The following is a 21,734-nucleotide window of genomic DNA, read 5'->3' as shown; positions in this document are numbered from 1 at the left end:
AAGCATATTATTTGCTATTTAGAATATCCTGTGCAATAGCTGTTATTATCTGTTTTATAGATGAGGAAACGGTAGAACTATATTTCTGTCAAATTAAGCGGCAGAACCAGGATTCAGACTCAGGTCTGAATGCAAATCTGGGTCTTAACTACATTACATATTTTTGAAATTTTCATGAAAATTTCTGACTAAAATTTCAGAATACTGACTAAAACTTAGTGACTTGGCAGGTATTTACGCATATCCCACTTGTTTTGCCAAATGTTCCTGTAAGTTCTTTTATAGCAAGAGGATTCATTGCAGTATGCCCCAAACTCGCAACCAGTTCCTCAGTCGTCCCTTGATTTTCACCTTGAAAGTTTTGGTGATTACAGGCTGGTTGTTTTGCGGACTGTCCCTCAGTGTGGGTTTGTGTCCTTATGATTCCACAGTAGTTCTGTATCTTTGGCAGAAAGATCACAGAAGTGACATGTTCTCAGGAAGACATGCTCAAGTACCAGTGGGTTGATGGTCTAACCAGAGATTCTTTTGTTTCATTTTCAGGTGGAATTTAGGCAAAACGTATAACATCGTTTTAGGATTTGGACAGGTCGTGTTGGGAATGGATATGGGTCTCAGAGAGATGTGCGTTGGAGAGAAGCGGACTGTGATCATTCCGCCCCACCTGGGCTACGGCGAGGCTGGCGTGGGTGAGTCTGTAGTAGAAAAGGCATCTGGGACATGGTCATTGTTTGTATTTTGTGTTTTTTGATGTTCTAAAACAATATGCTTCTTCCATTTAAAACCCCAACCCAGAAAATCTGTGGTTTTTATTCAAGTCTTTAGCATTTTTATTTCAAAACCTCATGAATTTGGTGTGAGTGCCATGTTAATGGGATTAAGCAGGGGTTTCTGTGGGGAAAAAAAAAAAACAAACCCTTAACTCGTCAAACCCACGTGTGGGAAATGTCACTGAAAGGGCTTCCCAGATGAGCTAGGCGCTTCGTTGGGAAACTGTTTCCTGGGACAGTGGAATGCTATCTAAGAAGATTTCCTTGTGGAAAAGATTGGTGTCAAATTCTGGAAATACCGGTGGTATGTTGCCCTCACAGCTATTATGGTTTGATTCATGATTTTGGCCAAAATGAACCCTCCTCATGGGGTTTGGCGGGAACCCCTTCTTTTTCAGTTCTTGTACTTTTGCTGTTTGGAGGTGGAGTAGATGGGAAGTGCTAATTTACAGAAGTGATAGGCACTTTGGATTGATTTTTTCAAAATTTTTAAATAATTGGAGAAGATATACTCTGCTCTTTTCCCCAATCTGAGAAAAAACACTTAAAAAAAATGTATCCTGTAAGACTATACTCCCATGACATATAATTAATTACAATATATAATTTAAAATAATACATATTACATTTATTATAGTCACATACTTCTAAGTTATTTTGGGCCCATACTATATATACTGTTCTAGAATTTGTGTTTACAAATCACATCATGGCTCATGATTTTAAGGCATAATGTGTTATTCTTAAAGTTCTGTGGTTAAAGTTTTTCAAAAGTTGTACCATTGTAGTCTCTGCTGGTTGCTTTTAAACTTCTTTTCACCAAATCACAGTAAGAATTACATTTTATCTCCCAATTAGTGTTATGCATAAGCATACAATTTATACTTCGTATATGTATACATATGCGCTTCCCTCGTGGCTCAGTGGTAAAGAACCTGCCAGCCAATGCAGCAGCTGAGGGTTTCATCCCTGCTCCGGGAAGATCCTCCGGAGAAAGGAAAGGCAAACCACTCCAGTATTCTTACCTAGAGAACCCCACGGATACAAGAGTCTGGTGGGCTACAGTCCATGGGGTCACAAAGACTTGGACACGACTTAGTGACTGAGCAACAACAATAATATGTATAGATTTAGTTTTATATGATTAAAACTAAGTTTCATAAAATAGTATCTATCCTTTCTATGTATAATGTACTCTGATTTTATTCTCTCACTAATTTAAAAAAACGTTGGTCACCATTCTTGAAATTGATTTGAGACTCACTACCTACAGTTTGGAAAAACCACTTGCTGAGGCTGAACTTTTTGCTGTTCCAAGAGATGCCTCCATCCGTGAGGCAGCCAGAGCCTGGGTGTTCGAGTAGGGGGCAGAGGGGCATGCTCGCTGCCTTGTCGTTAATGCCACCTTCACCCCTGTCCTGTGGCAGATGGAGAAGTGCCCGGCAGTGCCGTGCTGGTGTTTGACATCGAGCTGCTGGAGCTCGTGGCTGGCCTGCCAGAGGGGTACATGTTCGTATGGAACGGCGAGGTGTCAGCCAACCTCTTTGAAGAGATCGACAAGGATGGTGATGGAGAAGTCCTCCTGGAAGAGGTAACTGACCTTGTTGAATACAAGTAGGGCCCAAGGAGCTCAGGGAAGCTCCCTGGGCTGGGGCACCTATCCTGAATGTGAATCCACTCAGAGTGAGGATACCGCTGCTTGCTCCTGTGATCTGTAAACTGCACGCTCGTGTGTCAGGCGCTTGCGTGCACACACTAAGTCCTCTAAGACGAAGCTCACAGTTTCTCTTTTAAGAAACTGAGGCCCTGAGAAGTTCAGGGGTTGATTCCAAGACTCACAAATCTGGACTCAGTTCTTCGTTCCTGGGTGCTCACTGTGGCCTGCATGGTGCTAAGTGTTTTTCACATATATTATCTTGCTTAGCCCTCATGACAGCCAGGTAATCACCCCTATTTTTCAGAAGAAAACAGCTGTGCACAGAGAAGGTAAATGGCTTGCCCAAGTTTGCACAGCCATCCAGTGGTTTGTAGATATCTTGATCATCTAGATCCTGTGTTGTTTCTCCTGAATGAGACACCCCTTTGTGGAGCTGGGCAAGAGAGCCTTTGTCTTGTCGCAGCTCAGGGGAGTTTCAGGTCTCTGCCTGTTCCCATCTCCTTGTTTAAGGACGTGGCTCCAGCCTTCTCCCCTTCTCTCTTCTATCATCCACATTTTCCCAACTTCTGGACTATTCCCATTAGCTTAAGAGCATGCTTCTGTTTTCCCTTATTAATACATCTTTCCATTTCTTTTATTTTTTTTGCTTTCTTTACAGCAGAAGCCTCAAGAGTTGTCTGTCCTTCCTGCCTCCAGTTCTTTTCCTCCTAATCTCTTTTACACCCAGTCCTGTTGGGTTTTTATCCTCCACGCCACTGAACTTGGTTTCTTGCTCAGGCACTGAACCCAATGGTCAGTTCGCAAGCTTGCTTTAGCACAGCTGTTTCCTTTTTGAGACGCTTTCTTTTCCTGGCTTCCACCTCAGTTTCCCCAGGTTCCTTCTGCCTAACTGGTAGCTGCTTCTCCCAGGGCTTTTCAGAGTGGAGGGCCCCAGGCTAAGTCCTGAACTTTGCTCTCCTCCCCCTTGACGTCATCCCTTGGTGACCCCCTCCCATCCTAAGGCTTTATTGTCTTCATCCTGATGGCTTCTAGATTGGCAGCTCTGGGCCTGTCTTCTGTCCTCTTCACACTAAGGTATCAGCTGCCCACTTGACATCGTCATTCACTGAACCCCCAATATCCCCACAAAAACTTGCTTCACCCAAAGCCTTTCCCATCTCATTCGATGACAGCACTTCCCTTCCAGTTGCTCAGGTGAGAGCACCCAGTCATCTCTCCTCTTCCTCTCACAGGCTAGATTAAATCCATCAGGAAATTGTTCTAGCTCTTTCTTGAAAATATACCCAGAACCTGACCACTTCTCACCACCTCCGCTCCATAGCACCTCAATCCAGTGTCCGTCACCTCCCGCTTGGACCTCTGCAGAGGTCTTCCTGCTCACACCCTTGCCCCTCACAGCAGCCAGAGTGGTCCTTCTAAAACGTGAGTTGGAGCAGGGCCCGCTTCATCTCAGAACTCTGCAGAAGCCTCCCGTCAGGCAGCATCCCGCAGGCCCCAAAGCCTTGTAGTTGTCCAGCCTGGAGACTGCAGAAAGAGCCTGGAGATGGTGACAGAGACATTGACAACTTATTGAAGAGGGATCTTCCATGTCTGCAGCAAAGGTCCTGGAGTGACACCCCCACAGTATATGGCAGATGGGACATAGCAGGAACCTTTACTACCCGGGGGAGAAGGCTGCTGCTGCTGCTAAGTCGCTTCAGTTGTGTCCGACTCTGTGCGACCCCAGAGACGGCAGCCCACCAGGCTCCCCATCCCTGGGATTCTCCAGGCAAGACCACTGGGGTGGGTTGCCATTTCCTTCTCCAATGCATGAAAGTGAAAAGTGAAAGGGAAGTCGCTCAGTCATGTCCAACGCTCAGTGACCCCATGGACTGCAGCCTACCAGGCTCCTCTGTCCATGGGATTTTCCAGGCAAGAGTACTGGAGTGGGGTGTCATTGCCTTCTCCGGGAGGTGAAGGAGGCTACCATTAATAGGGGAATTAATGTCAGGTTGGCTCATTAGTTACCAATGAAACCAGCAGCTAGGACATGACCCTCACAGGCCCTCAGGTTAAGACCATCATGAGGGCAGATATTTCCCTTTAATAAACTAGCAGGTGGAGCTGTTTTGGCATAAAGAGGAGAGCAATCACTAGCTGGGGCAGGGTTTCTTGTGAGTAGGGTGTAGGTGAAGCAAGGGCTGGCCGAGCAGTAAGAGAACAGCTGTATTTGTTGGCCTAACCATACATACCTTTATATTCAAAGTCTTTGCAGTGATCCCCAAGGGCCCCACAAGGCCCTCTGCCACCTGCTTGCTGTCCCCTCCTTCCATCGACTCTCGCTTTGCTGTGCTGTAAACACACTGGGCATGTGTCCACCCGGGGCCTTTGCACCGGCTGTTCTCTGCTCAGCAGACATTTCCCCTAGGTACCTGTTGGGCTTGTTCCTCACTTCCTTTAAGCCTCCATACACACTTCTCTTTAGCACTGTGCATTTACCCTGACCACCGAATTGATACTTAAACCAATTCCCCTGGCTGTACTCTTGATCTTCCTGACTTGGCTGACTCTTTCCTTTCTGTGGAGCATTTTATTTTCTAACTTAATATGTAGTTTACTTACCTATGTTCCTTTTTAATAGTGTATCTTTTCCACTAGTGTATGCTAGAATTACAAGAGCAGGATGTTTTGTTTATTGATGAATCTTTAGGCTCTAGAATGCTGCTCAGCATACAGTAGACAGTAAGGGTTTTATTGTATAAATGAATGAATTTTCAGAGGCAAGGATGATTAGGGGATCAGTTGTAGGTGGAAAACTAAGTGTTGATTTAGGGAAACAGGATAGTTCCAGTGACTGCTAGGTACTGGCTGCCTGGAACCTAAGCACTCCTATAGTCAATTTGTCCAAGGCTTTTAACCTGCATCCAGAGGTTAAAGCCATCCCCGGTGGCTCAGAGGTGAAGAATCGGCTTGCAGTGCAGGTGATGCAGGAGATACGGGTTCTACCTCTGGGTCAGGAAGCTCCCCTGGAGGAGGGCATGGCAACCCACTCCAGTATTCTGGCCTAGAGGATCCCATGGACAGAGGAACCTGGTGGGCTACAGTCCATGGGGTCACAGAATTGGACACAACTGAAGCGACTGAGCATGCGTGCTGGAGGAAAAAAATCGAGATCGTATAGCTCGGAAGATTTTGTCTGTTGTGCTGGCTCAGACTCAAATTCCAACCCCACTGTCCTAGGACCGCCTTGTTCAGGCTCCAGCTTGGTGTCTTCAGCTACCCTGTCTCATGGTCTGTACTGCCCCTTTCTCTCCAGTTCTCAGAGTACATTCATGCCCAGGTGGCATCTGGAAAAGGGAAACTCGCTCCTGGATTCGATGCTGAGATGATCGTGAAGAATATGTTCACCAACCAGGACCGAAATGGAGATGGGAAGGTCACGGCTGAGGAATTTAAACTCAAAGACCAGGAGACAAAACACGATGAACTCTAAACCTGCCATGAGCCACTCGCGTGATACCAAGCCCCTGTTGTGGCGGAATGTGCACTGAGGGCGTGCGGGTCTCTCAGAAGGGGATGGTCAGCAAGCAGTCGACGATCACATGGCACCTGGGACATACATCAGGGTGGGCTGATATTCATGGTGAGAATTTTAGGCTGATGCCAGTGACACTAACTAAAATCAGTGCGGGGGCCTTAGCATGGGTGGTGTAGAATAGTGAAAGTGCTGCATTGTCAGCTATTGTTTTGTGAGCCTTCTGGGTGGGTGGTTTTGTTATTAAAGGAAAACAGCATCATACAGAAGTTGTAATCATCTTGGAGGGAACAGAGGAAAATGTGTCTGGGATATCTACATAAAGAGGATTAAAAATGTTAACTTGCTGATGTCTTCAAAGTGTTCTCCAGGTGGCTAGAAAAGAGAGGGCAGGTCCCAGCAGCATTCCCAGACAGCTCCAGGAAACTTCTTAGCAGCCTGTACAAGACCTGGTAATGCCCAGTCTCCACCACGCCTAAACACACACATACACACTTGGTAATTCCCAGTCTCCACCACGCCTAAACACACGCACACACCTGTAATTCCCAGTCTCCGCGATGCCTACACACACACACACACCTGGTAATGCCCAGTCTCCACCATGCCTACACACACACACACACAGACACACACACGAAACATCTTAGCAGCCTGTATAAGACCTGGTAATGCCCAGTTTCCACCATGCCTACACACACACACACACACACACACACACACACGAAACATCTTAGCAGCCTGTATAAGACCTGGTAATGCCTGGTCTCCACCATGCCTACACACACACACACACACACACCTGGTAATGCCTGGTCTCCACCATGCCTACACACACACACACACACTTTTCTGGTTAATCACATCCCACCTTGTTGTGGTCCTTCTATTGGCCGGGTAACTTGGAGGTTACAAAGAAAATCAGTGGACCAGACATAAGGCATGTTGTACCATGAGCAGAGAAATTGATTCTGCATTTGTCATGTAAGATTGTCTGCTTTACTATTTCTTATTCGCATCACTCTATCCCATAGCACCCTCTCTTCCCGCCCTGAATCCTTTGATCAGATAGATATAAGTAGGGCTGATGGCTCAGCCACACTCGAGTTATCTCACTGTAGCCAAGACAGAAATGTCATCCCAACAGGTGAGCATAAACGAAGTGATGTATTTCTGTCACCCCTCTGTCCCGGAGAAGGAAGTGCCCTAAGGCCTGGGGCCTCTCTGTGTGGGACACTGTGCCTGCTGACCTGTCATGTTATGCAGTAACCACCTTGCTGCCTATGTCCCCTCATGGTGGTGGCACTCACCCTGAAGTAACCAATGATTTTCCTTTTGAAGCGACTTTGTTTGACTAATTTAAACTATTTTGTACTGATGTAGCCCTGAGATAGTTCCTGAAAATGCTGTGCACTCATTCAGTGGAACAAATGTTGGAAAATGAATTTTTCATATATAAAATATTGAATTATCAGGTTTTGTGTTTTATTTGAAGGTTCATTTCTCCCCTAAGAATACTCCATGCCCCCAGAATCCCCTTGGTTAAAAACTCAGCAGGACTGAGTTGAAAGAAGTGGAAGATCACTGTACAGTAGAAAGGGGGTGTATCTGTCAGGGTCTTGGCTGGAAACATACACTCAAGTGGGACTTCTGAAGAGAAGCGAATGAAAGGACTCTTGACACGAGTGTGGTGGGGTTGGGGCGGGGCAGTGCAGTAAGGATGCCGAGGTACCCATGACCGCTGTTGGGCATCAACAGTAGGAAGCCATTCTAATGCTGGGACTGAAGGGTCAGGGGGAGCCTGGGCGGGGCTGCCTGGTAGGAGTGGGTGGAGGGACACAGCCACCCCCAGAACTGTGGCTGGCAGTAGGCAGAGTGGTGAGAGAGGAAACACTCATCTTCTCCGTCCTGCTCCCATCAGCTGAAGCCAGTCTGAAGCCAGAGGGCAAGGAGCTCAGGGGCTGGTGTTCTGATTTACTCTTTAAAAAAAAAATATTTGGCTGCATCAGGTCTTAGTGGCAGCCCACGGCCTCTCTAGTTATGGCACATAATTCAGTTGCTCTGTGGCATGTGGGATCTTAGTTCCCCGACTAGGGATCAAAGCTGCGTCCCCTGCATTGCATGGTAGACTTGCAACTACTGGACCACCAGGGAAGTCCCTGGTTTACTCTTTGCAGAGGCAACTTCAGGGACTGTGTGTGCTTTTGGGAGGGGAAAGAGGTGCCCGTGGCCTTCCCGGCTGCCGCCGCCTTTGTCACTAGTGTTCCTTAAACCCTCTCCTGTGTAGTCACGCAGCTTTTTCATTTAACAGAATTCCCTGAGTGCACTAGACAGGTTAATGATCTGTTGAATTGAATTGCCCTTTGGAATGCATTTGATTTGTAACGTCTTTATACTCACATGTTCATGGAGATGAATATCTTGTGCTTATTCTCTACCCTAGATCTCTAGCTGGTCCTGTTTGAATTTCTTCACTGGCTATTTTCTACAGTAGCAGGTTGGCTGAATAAAAAATAAGTTTCTCTGGGGAAGTTAAGGACTGTGAGCCTTAGAGCTTCAAGAATGGAAGGAAACTTTAGCTGGTATTTGTTTTTGTATTTAAACTGCCTGCCTGACTGCTGACCTGCAACACTGGTCTTTTCTGGCCTTTAGATTCAGACTGAAATACTGGCTCTTCTTGGGTCTTTGTCTTATTGGCTTTTACTTTTTAGCTTTATTGAGGTGTAATTTAAAAAACTGTTTAAGACATTTCAAGGGTGTGTGATGATTTGACATAAATATACATTGTGAAAGGATTCCCATCAACTTAAAAACATATACATCACATTTTTTAGAGAACATTTAACTTCTACTGTCAGCAAATTTCAACTATATGATAGTGCTATCAACTATAGTCACCATGATAGACACTGGATTCACAGACCTTATTTATCTTACAGATGAAAGTTTGTATCCTTTTATTTCCCCCACCCCCTAGGCCCTGGTAATCACCTTTTTTCCCCTCTGACTTCAACTTTTTAATTTTTTTGTATCTACATATATAAATGATACCATGCAGTATTTAGCTTTCTAAATCTAGCTTATTGAGTGCCACCTGGCACTTCCATTCTTTCCATTGCTAACGGAACATACGTCATTTTGTCAGGGAAGTTGGCCTGACTGCAAAATTATATGTAAGCACTTTAATATCAGGTTTCTAGGAACAGAGTGGCTTAAAGCCTTCTTCTCTTGGATCTCTGAAGTCTTTTTATAAAATACGAATACTACTCCCAATTATTTACTCCTATTTTTGGATATTATCAAAATAGTGTTTGATACTGTGTGGTCATCCTTCATGTTGGAATTTCAGTAGTTTAGGGGAGTTCCTGGAGAAGGCAATGGCACCCCACTCCAGTATTCTTGCCTGGAAAATCCCATGGACGGAGGAGCCTGGTAGGCTGCAGTCCATGGGGTTGCTGAGGGTCGGACATGACTGAGCAACTTCACTTTCACTTTTCGTTTTCATGCATTGGAGAAGGAAATGGCAACCCACTCCAGTGTTCTTGCCTGGAGAATCCCAGGGACAGAGGAGCCTAGTGGGCTGCCGTCTCTGGGATCGCACAGAGTCGGACACGACTGAAGTGACTTAGCAGCAGCAGCAGCAGCAGCAGGGGAGTTCCTAGCAGCTTACAGTGGCCCTATTTAAATATCATTTAAATGCAGACAAGATTTACAGTACTCAAATTTTCTTCTCTGAGCTCTAGTCCACTTACGGTATCATCTGTACATTTCATAGGCATCCCAAACTTAGTGTGTCCAAAATAGAGTGTATATTCCCACTTCCTTCCCAGCACCGTCCATCCAAGCCAGTGCTCCTCTCTCATTCTCTTGTACCCATTTGCTCAAACCAGATAACTTGGGAGCACCCTGTTCTCTCACCTACACATTTAATCCCACAGCAAGTCTTGACATTTCTAAATTGGTAGTGGCTAGAAGAAGCTGTAGAGACTGTTCTCCCTTATTTTAAAGGGAGGTGACTGACTGAGCAGTGACAAGAAAGCAGGTCAGAACTTTAGTATTCTTTACACTTACACCACAGTGTGCTTGTTTGTGGACGCATATTATAAACTCCTTTGGAAAACAGCCAGTATGGCAAGCTCTAATAGCAAACACAGGAGTAAAGAGCTATCATTTGATAAGGGAGTCCCAATTTTTTCTATGTGAAAAAGTCCTCCAGGTAATTGACACCCCAGTCTGCCTCCATGCCATGGACTTCCCAGGTGGCACTAGTGGTAAAGAACCTGCCTGCCAATGCAGGAGACAGAAGAGACTGGGATTCGATCCCTGGGCGCAGAAGATTACCTGGAAGAGGGCCTGGTAACCCACTCCAGTATTTTTGCCTGGAGAATCTCATGGACCAAGGAACCTGGTGGGCTACGGTCCATGGAGTCACAGAGTAGGACACGACTGAAGCGACTTAGCATGCACGCACATGCCATGCTATCTGCTTTAAAGCAAGAAGCTTGGTGTTGAGTTCCATTCTGGAAATACCTACGTGGGGACAGTCTACTTTCTGCCACTGTGTACTTTGTTTCATTGTTTATTATAAAAAAGAGAAGCAGTGATGGAGAATACAGATGAGATGCAGGAAAAAGGTTTGCATCACAAGACCTTGCCTCTCTACCACATATGACTGGATTAGACATTACTGCCCATACTGGATATCAGAATTAGCTGGACATGCTTTATCTGTATCATGGCTCAGATGCTAAGAACACCAACTAGTTGCTCACAGACTGCAGTTCAAGGGCTAGGGTCAGGATCAAATTTATCACAATGGCAAGACTTAGCCTTGTGTAAACCAATTACAGGGCAGCCAAGATTTGGAATGGAAAGTCAGGCTGCAGAGAAGCATACTGGTTCCTAATGCTGAAGTACGCTATTTTAGTCACCATGAGACCCAGCGACATTTTTTCTGCCTATGGCTGTTTCTGAAACACTGAGACATACAATAAAGTACCTCTTTTACTAATATTTTCACAGGGGGAAAACAATTTTCCCAGGCCCCACTATTTTCTGAAGGGCAAATTAAATTTTCTCTGTAAAAATCTTTTTTATTCTTATAGTGTATAAATCTGAAAATAACCTAAGTAGGCACTATGACAAAGACATCAGGATTCATATATCACACATATATGCAAGAAAATCATGGCAGGCTTTGCTAATGAATAATAATAGTCTTGACAGAATTACAAAGGTTTTTCATTTCATGTTTATCGTCAGTGCTTTGATACAGAACATTCTGTAATGATTAGTGACATGTTGATACCAATGGATATTTTTCAAACATCAAGTGCCAATATTTTTTGGTAAATACTGATTTTTACCAAACAAAAGAACTAAACGTAAGTTTTAGGAGATGATTAATACCATCAGCATAATTCACCCAAATTATAAAAATGACAACACTTAAAATCATGCACATTATTTCATCATTTCATAAAACTTTTAAAACTTCTACAAACTTTCCCAATGTAAAAAGATTCCTCGAAAATGTCATAATAACATTAAGCTACAAAAGTCACTCTGGAAATTTAGGGAGTTATTTTTCCAATTTTAGCTCTAAGAATTTTTTAAAATCTGTTAAAAAATATAGTGAGGAGTGTGTTGAGAGAGGTGGAGAAATAGGAACTTCCAGTTGATGGATTCAACAAATCTGAAAATACTTCAGTAATACAGAGGAAAAACTTCAAGAGCAAGAATATATTATAAATAAAAAAAGTCTTTTAGCCAGATGAACAGATGAGCAGCTCTTTCATCAATTGCACCCACGGGCGAGAGGTCTTCTTGAAGAATGGTTGTTTATAGAATCTTCTGTAAGATAGAGTTGGCTACTTCCAGTGATTCATCTTTTACTAGAACAATATCATAAGAGTCCATGTACTTTTCTAAAAGCTCATCCACCTAATCAACAATCAAAAAAAAAGTCACAAAAATTAACATGCAGGGAGGAGAAGTAAATAATCTCATTATAAATCTCACTATTTACATCAAATCTTTTGGGTAAAATGTAGTAACTTAATTTGTTTTCATAAAAGCTTTGATATGAAGAAATACTTAAAAAAAAATTTAAATTCATTGACATAGAAAGTTTCTAAACTTTGGTTTTTCTTCCAAAATAATTTCTCTCTAGCCCAATGGTTCTCAACTGGGGAGAGAGTGCCCAAGGAATATTTGGCAATATCTAGAGACATTTTTGATTCTCCTGATTAGGGAATGATACCAGTTTTCAGTGGGGAAAGGCCAGAGATGCCTCACTGAGAAGGTATACTCTCCCTCCCCACCAAAACCTACAGCATGCATATGTGCATGTCAAGTCCTTTAATCATCATCAAAGTGAAGGGGTAAAGAGCAACTGAAATGTCTTTAAAATAACTACTTTCTCAGGTACCTGTGGTAACAACTTTCTACAAGTTTCATCCTAAATTTTTTTTTCTTAAAATTAAATGACAGATCTGTATACTTACTCTATCATTTAGATACCCAATTTTCAGGATGTGTTCCACATTGGCTACTCCATCTGCCATTTTTAAGTCCCCTTGGGAGTCTCCCAGGAGAATTATGTTGCTATTGTCTTTTAGTTGATTGAAATATTCTGTATTCTTCAAGGAACCATCATGTTTGTTAAACACATGAATTAGTTCTCCTTTAAATCCTTTGAGCAGCCCCTGTGAAAAATATAAATCCTTTGAAAGAATAGGTTCTGCAAGTTCTACTTTCTGTATTTTCACATTCATGATAGGTAAGAAGGGCTCTGAGAAGTTAGTGACTTTCTAGAGACCACTTCAAATGTTAAAAACAATGTGCCGAAAACCCAGTTTTTACTTTTCATTTGTTTCCAACCCAAACGGTTTCATTTTAGGTTTATCATAATATATTGTCTTTCTTAGAACTCATTCAATATCATCAGTTCTAATTCACTTTTTCTCTATCTATAGACGTTAAATGTTCAGAATTGCTGCATTAAATTTAAAGAAGTTTTACTACTTACTAGATTGCAGCTTCAGGAACAAAGTTTAAGAAGGATATATTACTTTTAAAACACAGACACAGACATACCCGTGGAGATATAAGTCCCATAGAAGGCCCACCAAGTTGGCCTAATTTAACAAATATATAATACACTAAAGAGTAAATTAAAATGTATTTACATGATTAAAATATTTTCTGATATTAAAATTATAAGAATGATTTGATTTTCTTACATTGTCATCAAAATCCATGAAGTTGGACACTACTTTGACATTTGGGTAATATACACCAGCTTGACGGATAACTTCCTCCAGCACATCACCGATACCAGCCGAAAATATGAACACAGGAATACCGTATTGTTGCAGCTTATCAAAGAAATTCTCATATCCTTCCCTGTAAGATGGAGGTGGGAATTGAGTGTTAAAAAGCAAGATATATCTCCTTTTCACCTAGATGTTAAAAAAGTGAAATAGTTATACTTGGTTCCATGGCTCATTTATATTCTCATTTCAAAATACTACCCAAGAGGGCTGTTATTGATGTCTATGATGATACTAATACAAGTTTTTCAATCTGGTTAACTTTTTATCCTACTTTCAATAAATTCTAAGTACAAATTAGATGATTTTAGACTTACTTGGAATATGGACATAAATCTACAGTTCACTATGTATACCATTTAACAGCAAATAGATGAACCACACCTTGAAAAACCCACAAATGGTGAGCTAGAAGAGCTCCTGCTTGCCATCTTGTTCATCTATTCCCTATCATAGGAAAAGCAGAGCTGCAGGAACTCAGCTGTATTCTCTTTACATCTGGCATCTCTCTTACCTAAGATCTGGCAGCTACAGGTAATGTCTTGATCTTAAAATCAAAACTTATTTCACTCTTAATGGACTATAGAATTAAGCTGCCTACAAAGGAATACTTACTAGCCATCCTCACACTCTTTATGACAATTTAATGCTTTCCTCCTTAGAAGCAGATCACCTTAAAATGTAGTATCATCAAAAAAAAAAAAAAGGATCATCATATTTGCCTATCGAGTTGAAAAATTTAAGAGGTGGTCAAGAGTATTGAAATTAACTTAAAAATGTTTACATAATTCATGATTACAAATGTTTTTATTATCTGCTAAAACATATTCACCCTTCCTGGAAATAGCAGTTTTCAAGGGAGTCTGAGAATTCAGAAAACAGATCATGTAACAGAAACAATTATAAGTTTAAAATCCTTTTCAAGTTGATTTATAAACTCTCCTTTCATAATCATGTCTTTCAAAAGTATTTTGATAAAATATTTCAAAATGATCTTGGTTTCATAAATTTTTAGTCTTGAAATTATCTGTTATTCTAAATTCTTTATCTCACCAAGTGGCATATTTTGGATATGTTTTTATACATAACATTGCTATAGATTACCTTAATTAAAAAACACATGTGAATATATGACAGTAGTTCAAGTCTGTAGACAATTAACAACAAAACATCTGAGAAACTTACTTGAGCATAATGTCAGATTCTTCCACAATTTCTTTAAGTTTGGCTTTTGGTAAAGCCTGTTCAACAAGCAAACTATGTGATTTAGTATACCTGGAAAGTATAAAGAGAATGTCAAATTATCAAAGAAAAGGAGAATATCAGTTAAAGCAAAGTAAGACTATTATTGGATCATCGAAAAAGCAAGAGAGTTCCAGAAAAACATCTATTTCTGCTTTATTGACTATGCCAAAGCCTTTGACTGTGTGGATCACAATAAACTGTGGAAAATTCTGAAAGAGATGGGAATACCAGACCACCTGACCTGCCTCTTGAGAAACCTATATGCAGGTCAGGAAGCAACAGTTAGAACTGGACATGGAACAACAGACTGGTTCCAAATAGGAAAAGGAGTACGTCAAGGCTGTATATTGTCACTCTGCTTATTTAACTTATATGCAGAGTACATCATGAGAAGCGCTGGACTGGAAGAAGCACAAGTTGGAATCAAGATTGCCGGGAGAAATATCAGTAACCACAGATATGCAGATGATACCACCCTTATAGCAGAAAGTGAAGAACTAAAGAGCCTCTTGATGAAAGTGAAAGAAAAGAGTGAAAAAGTTGGCTTAAAGCTCAACAGTCAGAAAACTAACATCATGGCATCCGGTCCCATCACTTCATGGCAAATAGATGGGGAAACGGTGGCTGACTTTATTTTTGGGGGCTCCAAAATCACTGCAGATGGTGATTGCAGCCATGAAATTAAAAGACACTTACTCCTTGGAAGGAAAGTTTTGACCAACCTAGACAGCATATTAAAAAGCAGAGATATTACTTTGTCAACAAAGGTCCATCTAGTCAAGGCTGTGGTTTTTCCAGTGGTCATGTATGGATGTGAGAGTTGGACTATAAGGAAAGCTGAGCACCGAAGAATTGATGCTTTTGAACTGTGGTGTTGGAGAAGACTCTTGAGAGTCCCTTGGACTGCAAGGAGATCCAACCAGTCCATCCTAAAGGAGATCAGTCCTGGGTGTTCATTGGAAGGACTGATGTTGAAGCTGAAACTCCATTACTTTGGCCACCTGATGCGAAGAGCTGATTCATCTGAAAATATCCTGATGCTGGGAAGGGTTGAGGGCAGGAGAAGGGGACGACAGAGGATGAGATGGCTGAATGGCATCACCAACTCAACGGACAAGAGTTTGGGTAAACTCCGGGAGTTGGTGATGGACAGGGAGGCCTGGCGTGCTGCGGTTCATGGGGTTGCAAAGAGTCGGACACAACTGAGCGACTGAACTGAACTGAAGACTATTATCTTTATTAGAAATGTTCTTCTGCATGAGAAAATAAGTACTTCATTCATTGTAATTTTGAATTTAAATTTTAGAGATTTAAGTTCATCACTAATGAACGTATACCCCATGTGTCTCAAAATGTGATACGCATGTTCTTATCATATTTCCCAGTTCTCAAACTCTGGTTTAGTTTTAATATGTTATTAGATAATGAAAGGATACTAGTTGTAAATCTTTCTTTAGTCTACAGAGAAGAACTGAATTGAAGCTAGGAAGGCATAATCACTTCTCTGACGGCAGTAAGAATGAATAGCAAAGTCATTTTTTCCCACCTGTTTGTAATCTAAATTTTCATGAGTAGCCTAAATTGCCTAGTGAGAAAGAGAAAATTCTTGCTATGGAAAGTTTTATATATAGGTGCTCTGTAATTACATAAAACCACCTATAATTACAGCATCTCAGTGTAATAAGCCTTCAGAAGCTCTCTAGCTGATATCTAAAAATCCATCTATAATATTCCTAGGTGACCTTCTTCTCTGCATCAGCTCCCATCTTTTTAGTGAGCTCATTCTCCCAAGGAAGCTTATACCATTGCTAGAAAAGTCTAATTGCGGAACAGTCCTTTCTTTCATCATGTTGAAATAAGTTGGTATAAGCCTTCCAAGTCTAGATTCAATTCCTTTTATGGACAGGTAAGTAAAGTAAGTCTAATCTCTTTTCAGTGCTTCATACCATAGACACTGATTAAGTGTGCAAGGTATTCAGGTTAGGTAACGGGATTATGAAGACCAGTAACATCATTCCTGTTCTCTTAAGACTCTAAAACCATAAGTTGTTGCCTCTCAAATCAAAGCATCATCTCTATTCCTTGAAATCTTCCTCAAATGGGGTGGCTTTAATTCCTGTGATTATTTTAGTGGACTCCTATGACACAGACTAAGTTTGTCAACATTTCTTTTAATAGCATTCTCCCCGGACTCAACACAATGCTTTCGCTGTGATTTGCTTGGAATGCTGCAATTTCAATTAATACGACCAACATCAGAGGCACATTTCTCAGTAACTATGTCATCTGCTGGCCCCAACTGAGTTCAGAGTTAACTTAAATCCTAATTCTTTTTCTTTGCACATTCAGCCACATATACTTAAAAAAAAATTGTTTTTAATTTAAGGCTTGAGGGTATGACTTTAAATTTATTCCCACTGATCTTCATCTTAAAACAAATTCTAGATTGCTGCAGTGATTAGAGAATCAGAGTTCATGCTGTCATATTTAATCACTGCTCTAACTCACTGGCTAATTTATGAATCTATTTATGTACAGTACAGGGGAAAAATAAACCATCAGTTGTAACTGTAATGTTATTTTATATTTTTAACCCTCCCATCACCTAATGCACACTTACCATTCTACTATATAAGGGTACTTCTCTTCTATAGTAAGAACAGGATCAACTTCAATAGCATAATATTTTTCCTTTAGTTGCAGTAACTAGAAATAAGTAAATAATTTAATCATTAAGATTACAGAGTTGTCATTAAGCTGCTTAGTCTAATAGAAAACAAAACAATGTAAACAAATGTTTTCCGCACACTGCTTTATATGGTGAAGATCATGCCTAGCCAATGCATATATCCACTGAAGTGATCTCTGTTGATCTTAGTTTACATGTAACTGAATGGCAACCCACTCCAGTACTCTTGCCTGGAAAATCCCATGGACAGAGGAGCGTGGTACGCTGCAGTCCATGGGGTTGCAAAGAGTCACACATGACTGAGCAACTTCACTTTTGCTTTCAAACATATCTACAAGAAGTTACCTTACTTTCAGGTCAGTAATTCAGTAACCTGAAATAATCAAATTATCACTACAAAAAAATATTTTGTTCTCCTATGAAGGTATTAAATTTGATTCATATTTGGAGTCTTACTTGTTAAAATAGACATAGGTAGAAACCTACTCAAGGAAAACAGAGAACTGAGGCAGTTTCCTATCAATTTAAGGGAACAAAATACATAAAAAACCACAGTACTTTTTTCTTTTTTTGCTTGCAAGGCTTGTGGATCTTAGTTCCCCGACCAGGGACTAAACCTGTGCTCCTTCCATTGGAAGCACAGAATCCTAACCATTGGACCACCAGGGAATTTCCATCCCAATATTTTTGTTTTAATTCTCCAGTAATGTAAGGACATCAGACTATTTTGGTAATCAGTTTAAAAGTTTCTCATGAAAGTTATATTGTTAAAAAGTTATTATTACTTATTTTTGTTAAAATAAGTTGGGAGCATATAATCCATACAATAAGCCTAAGATCTATTGAGTGTTTACTCTGTGCCAGATATGGCTATAAGAACTTTTGCATCTATTCTTGTTTGTGTGCATGAACCTGAAAAAATTCTCAGCAAAAAGGTAATGACGTCTTTGAGTAACCCTGGATTACAGTTAGTCTTTACCTTTTTTCGACATTCATCTGTGATTAGCTTACAGTTGTCAATGACATCTAAAGAAAGAAAGCAAACTAGGCATTAAAAAAATACTCTGAACTATATGCAATATCCAGGGATAAACCATAATGGAAAATAATACTAAAAAGAATATATATATGTGTATAACTGAGTACTTTGCTGTGGAGGAGAAATTAACATAACACTGTAAATCAACTGTACTTCAATTAAAAGATAAGAAAAGAAATACTCTGATTGATGCTACCAGTAATATAAATAACTTACTATTGTTAAATGCTCGGTCAAGAAGCATGATCATTACAACTTCTGGTCTTAGTGTTATAATCCACATGGCATTCCCAGAAAATCTAATGATTTTAAAATCTAAAGCTTAGATCTAAAGCTTTTTCCCGACATTTGGGATTACTTAGTTAGAAATTTTCCAGAGAAAAATTATTGGGCCAAAGGGTGTAATTTTTAGTGGTTTTTAAAATAAATTTACCAATGATTTCTCAAATTACACGTTCCAACAGTAAGTAAGAGAAGGCTAATATCTCTGGTTGTCAGGTTGAGGAGTATTATTTTAAAAATTCACTTCCAAGTTTGGAAAACAAAAAAGGTATATTATTCCAGCAACACATTTTAAGTTCCTATTTATTTAGTAACTCACTCTTTTACTTAATTTATCAATGACACAAAAATTTAATAACATTCCTAGAAAACACAAAGTATTTGATAAATCTGTTTCTTTAGGCTATTTCAAAGTTTAAATTCATTTAAATATTTCCTGAATAAATAGACCACATTTGGAGAGAAAATTTCAGAAGTCTTCATTCCTCTTGCAACCAAAACTGTACAGGAAAACAGCCATTTATGTAACATGGGGAAAACAAATCCTCAAAATATAATAAAAAAAGAAGGCCCCTCTCACTTTCAATGTCCATAAAGAAGAAAAAATCACAAGCAATCTCAGATATCACAGGTTAAACAAGGAACTTAATGATTACTTTTGTGAATCTATTTATGAATGCCACACTTACTATGACATGATGGGCATCTTTTTCCTTTGTAGGAAAATCGACTCAGTGTCATATCAAAGTCTGTTATTATCTATAAGAAAAGGGGAAAAGGCATTATGAAATCACAGCCACCAAGGCCAGACACTTAATGCACATTTTCTAGAAGAATGAGACTCCTCTAGAGTGTCTGTTCCTGCCCTCCACTGGAGGCTATTCTGTCTACACTGAGTTTTCTAAAGGAGTTCATATGTCAAGTCTTGAGAATTTCCTTAACTACAGGGTGAACCTTAAGTACCCCAGCACAGTCCCAAATAAAATCTGACTAATCAGTATAGGAATTTGAAACTGCAGGCAATACGGTTACTATTTCCGATAGCAATAAAACATTGCACAATTTCAACCTCCTTGGTCACTGTACAGAAGTGCAGTGGAAATAAACTATGCCATGCTTCTAGTTATTGAAACTGTGCGTTCTTGATTTGTCTATTTAAATAAACTAAACCAATGAATGAATGAATGAGACACAGCAATAGTTTACCAGCTCTTGAAACTTAGGAGACTGGGCTAAATATTTTTTTCAGAAATGTTTAAAAAGGGAATACGTTTTTAGTGAATATCCAGATTATTTAACTTACATGTAAAACATTCCTTTAAAAAAAGAATTAGAAAAATTAGCTATCTCCTAATAGTTACACATTACTTTGACTACTATGATTTATTATATTAAAAGAACACTTTGAAACTGTCCACATTTTAAAGATTATTAATCATAGTTAATCAATTTACTTAAGATGGTTTAATACTTAATGCATAGTACTAGTTAGCTGAGCACTTAATATTAAAGAAAAGCTAAAATTATTTCAAGGTTATTAACTTTTGTTGTTTCCAGCGGAGTATTCTGCATATTTTAGACCAATTCCAGATACATGTCTTAGATTTTACATTCCAAAAGGACAGGGAAAGCTTGTCTATCTAAGCTTTCTTTATTCAGATTGTAGCAAGACATAAAATCAATGAGTCTGCTTGAAAATGAAAAATAGAGGTTTAATGCTAAAGGCTTTTTGATAATGATTCACCTGAAGTTTAGCAGCTCCTCCTTTGATAAGACCACAGATAATTTCTTCTACTCTTGTAGGGTTCTTGATGTGAACTGAATTTTTCTGGATTTCCGGCATCTAATAATCAAATAAATGAATTAACTATTTTTAATTTATTTTTCCCCAGGTTTCTTTGATGCCAAACAAAGTAATATAAAAAGCTTATATTATTTAAAGATGTAAAACTGTTGAGGCATTATTTTAAAAAAAGCAAACCACCATAACAAATTGCCATTTATCTAGCCAAAACATTTTAAAGCACATCAGTTATTTCTATCTAGAAGATTAAGACAAAACTACATTTGAAATACATTATCAGAAAATGCAATTTTTCTAATTATAAAAGTCATGCATGTTCACAACAGAAAAAAACAGAAGTATAAAAAAGAAAAATTGCTTGGAATTCTACTGCCCAAAGCTAAACAAGTAAGCATTTTAATGTTTTCCATTAATTTCATTTCTATGATTGCAACATGCATGTATATGCACATAGTTTATCTCATTCACATTATACACTTTTGCATCTGGCTTTCTGAAATTAATATCAATGCATTTAATTTGAAAGGCTGCTTCAAGATCTTTACTCCTTTATTATACTATACCCCCACAAACTTCATTGTTATTGACATAAATTTTATAATGGATTTATTCCAAATTAAGATTACTACTAAATATTAGACCACCTGGGCTGAGGCTGCTACTTAGGCTGGTTTATGCAGGCTTTAGTTTTGCTCAACAGTTTAACATTATGTAAATAGCTTATTTTTTCTACCATGTCACAGAGAGAATGAAACTGATCAGAGTAAAATTAGCACAAGAAGACTCGGGGGAGGAAACTACGAATCATTTAATAGTCAGCTCCAAGTACAAAAAGACAATAACTGAACCTCAAATTAAGATTCTACAGTGGCTTGTATCCAGTAAACTTTATTTTATATTCTTTATTATATGTGTGCTATCTCCAATATTAACATATTCCATGTGTGTTATGGACACAGTTATGAAAAATTCCCCAGGCCTTGTATCTCGGCTATAAGAGAATCTGACCAGGTAAATCTGTTAGGTTCCAAGCTGTCCCTACATAATGGACAAAATCAGAAAATCAGAAAAAAGTTAACATGTCTTCCTGAGATTGGAGGATGAATACAGAAGTAGACAGGAAACGGAAGTAAGAACATTAAATTTGTCTTCATGAATGAAAGACCTGAATTTATAATACACTTAATTTCAAAAAGTCATATTTAAATAGGGTAGGAGGGTAACCTGCAATACAATTAACCTTCATACAGTGATCCTTTTAACTTAAATGGACTTTAAAGTGTTTCAAAAGAATAGAGGTTATTTAAATCATCTAAATAAATGCAAGGAGATCAAACCAGTCAATCCTAAAGGAAATCTGTCCTGAATATTCATTGGAAGGACTGCTGCTGAAGCTGAAA

General features: G+C 39.6%; 2 protein-coding genes across 6 annotated transcripts in view; one reads left to right on the top strand and one right to left on the bottom strand.

Annotated features, from left to right (window-relative positions):
- FKBP9 (FKBP prolyl isomerase 9) overlaps positions 1-7,415 on the top strand; it is a 43,638-nt gene extending 36,223 nt beyond the window's left edge. The window contains exons 8-10 of the mRNA XM_055590446.1: positions 544-689; positions 2,198-2,361; positions 5,723-7,415. Coding sequence (XP_055446421.1) covers positions 544-689; positions 2,198-2,361; positions 5,723-5,899 — 487 coding nt within the window. The 3' untranslated portion in view covers positions 5,900-7,415. The remainder of the gene's footprint in view (positions 1-543; positions 690-2,197; positions 2,362-5,722) is intronic.
- A 3,584-nt stretch (positions 7,416-10,999) lies between these two features.
- The window catches only part of NT5C3A (5'-nucleotidase, cytosolic IIIA), a 40,597-nt gene continuing 29,862 nt past the window's right edge, over positions 11,000-21,734 (bottom strand). For 2 of the 5 annotated variants that reach the window (XM_055590444.1, XM_055590445.1), the window contains exons 3-10: positions 20,275-20,373; positions 19,220-19,289; positions 18,189-18,235; positions 17,141-17,226; positions 14,461-14,550; positions 13,186-13,348; positions 12,448-12,648; positions 11,002-11,884 (exon numbers count right to left, since the gene is read on the bottom strand). In XM_055590444.1, coding sequence (XP_055446419.1) covers positions 11,783-11,884; positions 12,448-12,648; positions 13,186-13,348; positions 14,461-14,550; positions 17,141-17,226; positions 18,189-18,235; positions 19,220-19,289; positions 20,275-20,373 — 858 coding nt within the window. In that variant the 3' untranslated portion in view covers positions 11,002-11,782. Of the gene's footprint in view, positions 11,885-12,447; positions 12,649-13,185; positions 13,349-14,460; positions 14,551-17,140; positions 17,227-18,188; positions 18,236-19,219; positions 19,290-20,274; positions 20,374-21,734 lie in introns of all 5 variants that reach the window. The other 3 variants (XM_055590443.1, XM_055590442.1, XM_055590441.1) reach the window with 2 other exon arrangements.

This window comes from Bubalus kerabau, chromosome 8, assembly GCF_029407905.1.
Source record: "Bubalus kerabau isolate K-KA32 ecotype Philippines breed swamp buffalo chromosome 8, PCC_UOA_SB_1v2, whole genome shotgun sequence".
Lineage (NCBI taxonomy): Eukaryota > Metazoa > Chordata > Mammalia > Artiodactyla > Bovidae > Bubalus > Bubalus kerabau.
Note: the sequence above shows the minus strand (reverse complement) of the source record. Positions and strands in the feature narration are given on the sequence as shown.